The following is an 8,344-nucleotide window of genomic DNA, read 5'->3' as shown; positions in this document are numbered from 1 at the left end:
CAGAATTGATCAGCAATTAAACAAAATACAAGGTTGTGATCACTTCAGGCCCATTATTCTCAAGCCAGGGTTAGTCATCACAGCCGTGCTGTCTCCTTCTGCTTTGCACTGTAAACCAACGACGCGCTTCAAGTTTTGCTTTTCAACCTTTCGCGAGGTTTGTGGATTTTGCCGGCGTCTGTGGATAGAAAGCAGCACCCACTGAAGAGAGGGAGTTTGAGGTAGAAGGCTGAAAGCCGTTCTGCAGCCCAACATGCACGGACTTGTACCTGTAGGGTACGTCAGGTAGGAAGGGAGAAGCCTTAAGCAGCAGTGAGTGTTGTCTGAGCACATTTTCCCACAGCAAACTTGAAGCTACAAAACATACTTCAGTCTCCTTTTTTTTTTTTTTTTTCCCCAATTTTTTTTTTTTTTTGACAACAGAAACATGTTGTAAGTATGAGCTCTATTCAGGCTTTACGCGTCAAGATTTTGGACGAACTAGTTGTCTGGCATTTGGATTCTGTTGAACTTTCTGAATGCTTTACTTCCCCTGCCGGTCCGCCCTTGTTCTTCACTAATGACTGACTTTCTCTGTTGCTAAATCGGGGATGTGTTTTGCGAATGGTTCTCTCTTGTCTGCTAGTTTGTGAGCAAGTGTTTCTGAAGCAGCTCCTGTGATCTGGGGAGCTTATATTGGAAGTTTCTCCCTCTGCGTTTCTGTGTTTCTCTGTGCTTGTCAGTTTGCCTCCAGCTGCCTTTTTCCCCTCCCTTCCTTCTCTAAGAACAGATAAAAAAAAAAACCCGAAGTCAAATGAGAATTGTTTGAGTTGATGCAATTCCAAAAAAATGAGTGGCTGAACTGGATGTAGCCTTTGTTCTGATGCCTTGTCCCTTATTTCTGAGAGACTTTTTGATAACATCACTTTAAAGTAAAGTTCATAGCTGCACTGTCAGATCTTGGAGCCATTATTATACACCCTTTTTTTTTTTTTTTTTTTTTTTTTTTTTTTTTTTTAAGCGAGTCAACTTAATGCAACTGTTTTCCTATCTTTAGAGGGGCATCAAACTTTATTGGACATTAAATGAATTTATCGTATTCGGGTGAGTGATCGTAAACTCTGTTTGAAGGCAAGATTCCTATTTAACCTCTGGATGTGTGGTTCCTCAGCGTAAAAAAAGCGAATGAGGAGACGGTTTTAATATGTTTTACGTATTGACGTATGAATTGCACAACTTTGGCCCCAAAGTGCCAACATGTCTTTTCTTAGTTATATGTGGCCATGTGTGTTGTTTTTTTGCCATTCTAGCTCAGGCCTCTCCTGAACAGCCATTGGTGGTACTGATAGTGTCTTTCTTAGCAATGTAGGGACTGAATCTTGCAAAAGACATCATTGTGTTAAAAAATGTGCCGGTGCTGATCACTGGTCAGCAAGGTCAGGCCCAGTCCTGCTGGCTCAGTGACAACCCAACGCTAAAAAGCAATGCTCAAGCCAAAAAGTGGCATTTCTTAAATATTTTAGCCTCCTGCTACCTCGTACATCATGTTATGTGCTCTTTATTAAGTGGTTGGTTGGAGCAGGGTGGTGCTCAGCTCAGCTCCAACCTTAACCCCACCACCGACGCACATCCAACTGGACTGGGCCTTTCTTGTTACTACAGTGCTGCAGGGTTTACATCATGCATGTTCTCTGTGCAGTCCCTCAGCTTTCCTGACCTTTTAATTGACATGGCATTCATTCGCAAAGAGGTTCCAACCTAAAAACCGAATCCTCGTGAGTTTCAGCAGCTTTGGCAGGTGTTGAAAAATGTCATTCACACAAGTCAGGCATTCTTTAAGGCAGCTTTTATCCCCTCCACACATCAGATAATGTTACAGCTGTTGCACATCCTCTCCAGGCTATGACTCTGCCACAGCAGATGCTAGTATTCCTTTGTTCCACTTTTCAGCATGTTCACTTACTGCGATTCCTAGTATTACATTCAGTGTTCTGACTTATCTGATTCTCTCTCTGCTGCTGCTGCTGCTGCAGAAACAAGCCGGTTTCCCCACAGGAATCATTAAATTTTTATCTAATTCGAGATGCCGAACAAGTAAACTAATGACACGAGGATGCAGCTAGCTTGGCTGTTAGCTTTTAGGCTGGCATAAATCTCACTGTAGACAAATCACAATTAAAAGTGCAGAAAAAAGGTGCAGGCATGGGTTATTGAAGCCCATTACTGTAGAATATGAAACCATTGTGTGCCTGCAAATGTTTAATGTTCAGGTACAGAAAGCTGCAAAATACTTAATGCTGCAATGAGCCAAGAGCAAAAGATTCTGTAGAGCTGAAGGAGTAACACCAGTAATTTAATTCACCGTCAATATTAATTATTTCTCCTAAAACTGTCTGAATCTCTCTCTCTCTCAACTTTTATGAATAACGAACTTAATTGCTATTTTTATGCACTGTTTTTATGTGTCTGTGCTCAGGAGGACGCCCGCTTCCTGTGGACACCGCTGACTGAGCTGACATCCAATAAAACGGCAACATCAGCTAAGATGTGAGCTGCTGTCTTTTTGCGTTTTTTTTTTTTTGGGGGGGGGGGGGTGTATTTATTTTAATTTAATCTTCTTTGATGTCTTCTCATACTTTATTAACTAACATGAGTCAACCGTGTTTAAATTCAATCAAGAGACATTGACCTAAAAAGGTTTAACTAATCGATCACAGATCGGATTTTAAACATGACTCTTATTTGTTCAAATGCCCTAGTTTTCAATGGCAGGAAGGCACATTACACATTACTCATGTCACCTGTTTGATGAGACCTCGTTGCTCTGCAGGGCTCCCGTTGATGTGATGGCATGGGGAGTGTCAATCGACCATCTCCTGGAGTGTAAAAGTAAGCCATTTTCACGTTTCCGATGCTGAACTCTCAATGCACCGTTATCTCTTCTCCCGCCCCGCCCTGCCCCCAAGCAGTTCTCGGCTGCTCGGCCTCACATATCATCTTGAATTGCCCTCGGGCTCCTTTGGAAGGATTGAGGATATATTCTTTCTTCAAGTTCATCAAATCTATTCGCAGATACATTTAAGGAGGAGGACACTGGCAGAGATAAAAGACCTAATCGTGGCTGCCAGTGTAGATAGGATGATTCCACCCAGCTCGTATTCATTTATAAAGCCTGCGCTCACAGATTCACTTGACCATATTCCAGGCCTCTATTTGGAAATGACTCAAGGGGCATATGCAGTCCCTCTCTCCCCTCCTCTGCTGTCTTTCTTCTCTCATTACGTTACTGAAATGAATTCAGCTGATCTGTAATATTTCAGCCTGTTGTCTGCTGTGTCAAGATTAACTGCCCCCTGGAAGATCCACTTTGTCTCGTTGCCCCAGCTTCACTTTGAAGAAATGCAGTGACACGTATGAAAAATAGGTAAACAGTAGCAGAAAAAATAAATAAACTAGAGCATGAGCCAATTGCAATCTGATGATATTCACATTCCTATACTTCTCCTGCGATATTAAAGAGTCGAGTCTGTTTGGATGTGGAGAATGATTTGTAGACAGGAGCAAGCGGCCCTCTGGACATATGTTGTTTCTTGTCAATTACTGTCAGAACAGCGGCACTAATTTATTTAAAGCCATTTGCGTGGAAAACGCTGGTGCTTGCAGATAGATGTTTGTAATGTTTGCATCCATGGGGCTGAGTTTCCACGTCTTTGCGGCGGCACAAACAAAACCTACGGCGTGTGAGGAGATAACAAGGTTTGCACGATCGTTCAAGGCGGAGGCAGGTTTGAATTTGAAGGTTTTGAAGTTTAAAGGGCCTCCACAACTTCACCGTCAATGCACTTTGCTGGCTTTGTGGAGCTAACGAGGAGATGAACTATGTGCTCAGTGTGTCATGACGATGCCCCCAGAGCTCCTATTATCATTTCAACACAAAGACAGAAAACTCTGTATACATTATAGGTACATTGGAATCAGTTACACCGTGAGGAAACTGTTGTTGCAGGCTAGACTCTATCATTTTTTTATTTTTTTTTTTTATGAAATGGAGGATTATAAGGGAAACAAAGCTTGAAATCCTCAGCTCACTTCACTGAAACTGAACATCTGTTGACTGTTTGAAACCAAACGCCTGTGGCTGTAAAGTGTTTCTGCTCCCTCTTTGCAGCGGGCCAACTGGTGTTCGAGGACTTCTTGAGGACAGAGTACAGTGAGGAGAACCTTCTATTCTGGCTGGCCTGTGAGGATTACAAGAAAATCGCCAGAGACACAGAAATGACGGCTGCTGCCAAAAGGATCTACGGCGAGTTTGTCCAAGTGGATGCACCGAGACAGGTAGTACTTTGGTACACTGAGCCGTGAATGAAGTCAAACCCGTGTAACTTCCAACAAACCTCAATTGCCTTTTACTATGACTTACAGTCATGTTTGCAGGCCACCTTTCCTTTCCTTGTTGATCATGACGTCAGTTATTTGAACCGGAAGCTAACGTTCTAAAGCAAAAATATCAAGCAAACATAAAATAAAAGGTGCTGTTTTTTTTTTTTTTTTTTTGAACGCAGATAAACATTGACTGTGTGACGAGGGAGGAAATCAGCAAAAGTCTCTCTCAGCCGGGGCCAAATTGCTTCGACAGGGCGCAGAAACTTATATATGGCCTGATGGAAAACGACTGCTATCCACGATTTCTGAAATCAGAAATCTACCAGGCTCTGCTGGAACGGGCAGAACAACAGTGAAAGCAGCGTGAGGAGGAGGAGGAGGGGTGGGGGGGCCTCTCTGAAAGATTGATTCTGCACTTCAGCCGACTCTCCTTAGAATCTCAGTTTAAACAAAAAAAAATAAAAAAAAAAGGTTTGTCCGTCTGAGGAAGCAGAAGTGAAAAGAGATACAGAGCTGTCAGCGTGGCGACTGACAGGAGGTGAAAGCCAAACATGATCTAAATAAGGTATCAAGCTATGTTTGCAGTCACTTTAAATTGAAAAATAGATCTTTAATACAGAAAACAAGGCTGATGTCAAGTTCTGAAAGCCTGCCATTTATTTGGAAAGCAGCACAAGCAAAAGGTTTATATTGTGCATATGCGCAAGTTAGTCGCACTCAACCATTAATTATTCAGGACGTGGTGTGTGTTGTTGATGCTAAGCTCATTTTCAGAAAAAAATGTCAACTGACAAAAGACACGTTTGTGTGATACCTTGCTGTCCTGTTAAGATTCAAAATGAAATAACACGCCCTCTCATTGTTGTATGTGGTGATACAAATTCATATTATCCTGTTGCTGTTCCCTCACCAGCAATGTTACGTGATACACCTCACATGCCACTGTGTATTTGTTGGATGCTACTTTAAAAAAAAAAAAAACATTAACATATGTCCTGCTCTTTGCCCTTTTTTTTAATTATTATCCGTGTTTTTTTCTTTTGGCTTATGTGACTGATTATGATCAACAAGTGTGTTTGAGCACATGTGTATCCGAATGTCTAAGATGACGGCATGGGAATGTATATGAAAATCCAAATCAAATAATACTAAAATGTGGACGCTTTTTGCAAAACCGATAAAAAACTGTTTTCCAGTGGCTCTGTGCGACATCTGCCAATTCACAAGCCGATAAACTGCCAAAAGGACAGTTGCATTAGCAGCAGAGTTGGGTTCAGGTCACCTTTTAATATTTGAAGCTGACCTGAGCCTGAGGATGTGGTGGCAGAACCTGACTTGAACCCGATGCAGTTGAATTTGTGCAGTGTTTTCTCCCACAAGCAACACTACACCAGAAGAAACATGGACTCATAGAGTCATAGACCTAAATATTGACAGTCACACCTGAACCCATGTCACAGAATCTGACACAAACCCGAAAACAGATTTTCCACATTTCTGTCCAAAGCCTGACCCAAACCTTTGGGTGCCAAAAGGGTCCAAAGGGTTTGGATATCCACCTCTAACTATCACCGCTCACCTCTTCAGAACAGACTCCAACTCACCAACAGAAAAAGCAGAGGGATCCTCACAACAGTTCGACATCTGGCTCACATCCTTTATTAGAAACTTTGCAGACCGTATGACAAAAACATGCAACGGACTAAAACCAGCTTTTCTTTTCGTTCACACTAAATCTCATTACTAGCACCGAATTTGACCTTTGGTGCCAGCAAACTTCTTTTTCTAGGGGTGAAGAACATTGAGAGAGGGGGCATCAAACCAAAGCTCATACTTTGCTGATATGTAAAATAGAGTTTCTGCAAAACTAGATGTGCAAACTCTCTTTTTGCCATATTGCTTTATTTTTAAAAGTTTTTATTCCAAAAAAAAAACAAAAACTTTTGTATTTTAGGGGGAGGTTAGAGCACGTTCTTAGTATTTTTAACTCAAGAATTTGAAGCTGTGCTTTGTTGGCGACCAGTTGTGTTTTTTTTTTTTATCACGTCTGCTCAGTGGCAACTTCAGCCCTGAACGGAGGTTGTGTGTGGATGAGGTTAAGCTGGACCATTCCATTACACCTGGACACCATCTGCATCTGTTGCGCAATCCTGTTTCACCTGCACCTTAAGCACCAACATGAGGGAAATGTTGCGCAACAAACTGCTGGAGCCAAACATTAGCTCCATGGCCTGTGAGAAGGTGATCGCCACAATAAAGAAAGGCAATTTCTACAGCAGAGAGAAAATAATGATGACAGTGTGCAACTTTCCACCTGTCCTTGAAAAAAACATCCAAGATGAATTAGAGAGGACTTAGTACATGCAATAATAATCAAGTAGATTACTGAAAAAAAGCTAATAGTTTGGATCATCTGCATCAAAACGGTTAATAGCGATACACCATTGTCCAAAACTCCAGCTGAGTCACACTAATGTTGACATGAGGCTGAATGTCCGAGTCAAAACGAGCCCAAATCCCCTTAATGGTGAAGGGGTGGGTTCCCTGGGCTCAACGGTAATTTAAAGAATTATCCTGAAAGGGATTTTTTTCAGACATTGAGCAGGACAAAGCACAAATAAAACATTAAGAATGTGAATAAACACTCCCCAAAAAATTAAAAATCTGATTTAAGAACCAGGAGGAAAAGTGGCATTTGAGAACTTTTCGGAGAAGCCTCATTTTTTAGTTTTTAAATCAGCTCACACTGACCTGGTAACAGGACAAAGAACGAACCACCAGGTGACTTGTAACGCTGTCACTTTGACAGTAGTGACATAATCGCAGCCCTTTTCTAATTGGTCAGACACTCCCATTTGCTTTGAGCTAAAAAATATATTTTAAATCAGTATTTTTGCTAACATTCACTGTATTGTTGAGGAAATTGTTTAACTTTAATAGTATAAAGTAAGTTTTTCCAGTTTAATTTGATTCTTTGCATTTATGTTAACTTCAAACCCACAGCCAAGTTCGCCATGTTCTGACGGTTGCGTGGAGATGGGAAAAAATTGACAGTTTTGAATAAAGTTTTTGAAAAACTGGATGGTATGGATCACTTTTCAGCAAGTTGCTATTGTGTCGCAACTCACCTCGGGGGCTCGTAACAATCAAACTCATTGTATTTGTGACTAAATCATAATCTGTGGTTGTGCAGTGGGTGTCCAACTGAGTTTTAGTTGGAGAGGACAACTTTGAGGTCATGATGCTTAAACATTAAGCGTTACCTGCACCCCCATGCTCCCCTAATTTCAGCAGTAGCAGCCTATTATTATTATTATTATAATCATGACTGGGGGTGTGGTGAGGAATGACACACTAAAATCACTGACCTGAGCAGGCTATATTAAAGCACCTCACCTCCTCTGGTGAAATAAGTCCAGTCCAAACAGGGCTGCACACAATAAGTGAAAAAACTATGTCTGGTTTCAAGCAAACACCAAGTCAAAAAGAAAATCTCTCCAAACTTTGAACTGTGACTCACCTACTGTCACCACTCATAGTTTCTGAGCCTATTGTTGCTGTAAGTGGCACCAACTTCTCATGTCAGACCCTGCTCCCCTCCCTGGCCACTAGGTGTCCCTGGTGTGCACCCACCTTTGCCAGGTCACACTGAGGCCTTGCCCAGGTGTTACTAATAACATTAACGATGGTTCTGCTGTAGCCGTTTGTCCAAGGAAACTGAAGCTGTTGAATGGAATTAACTCGTTCGTGCCTTTGTTGTTTCGATTGTCTTCACTTTATTCACCCAATGTAGTGTACATTGTGTTACGGTTGAGCTTTAGAAATATTGTGCTTGCTGGTATTTGTCAGTTTGAGGAAGATCCCATCACATTTCAAGAACAATTTTTGCAGAAAACCAGCAAATTGCAATCTATATTTCTCCCATTAACATGTATTTTGTATTTGTTTTCCCATATTTCTGTGAGTAAACTGTGAAACTGGA

At 41.5% G+C, this 8,344-nt stretch overlaps 1 protein-coding gene across 1 annotated transcript; it reads left to right on the top strand.

Moving 5' to 3' along the window:
• Positions 1-293: 293 nt before the first annotated feature.
• LOC137132157 (regulator of G-protein signaling 1-like) lies at positions 294-8,344 on the top strand. Its single transcript, XM_067514313.1, has 5 exons — positions 294-432; positions 2,456-2,526; positions 2,810-2,868; positions 4,148-4,314; positions 4,542-8,344. Coding segments are annotated over exons 2-5 (405 nt in total). The 5' UTR covers positions 294-432; positions 2,456-2,524; the 3' UTR covers positions 4,719-8,344.

Source organism: Channa argus, chromosome 8, assembly GCF_033026475.1.
Source record: "Channa argus isolate prfri chromosome 8, Channa argus male v1.0, whole genome shotgun sequence".
NCBI classification, from domain to species: domain Eukaryota; kingdom Metazoa; phylum Chordata; class Actinopteri; order Anabantiformes; family Channidae; genus Channa; species Channa argus.
The sequence above is the reverse complement of the archived record's forward strand: the minus strand, read 5'-3'. Positions and strand labels throughout refer to the sequence as shown.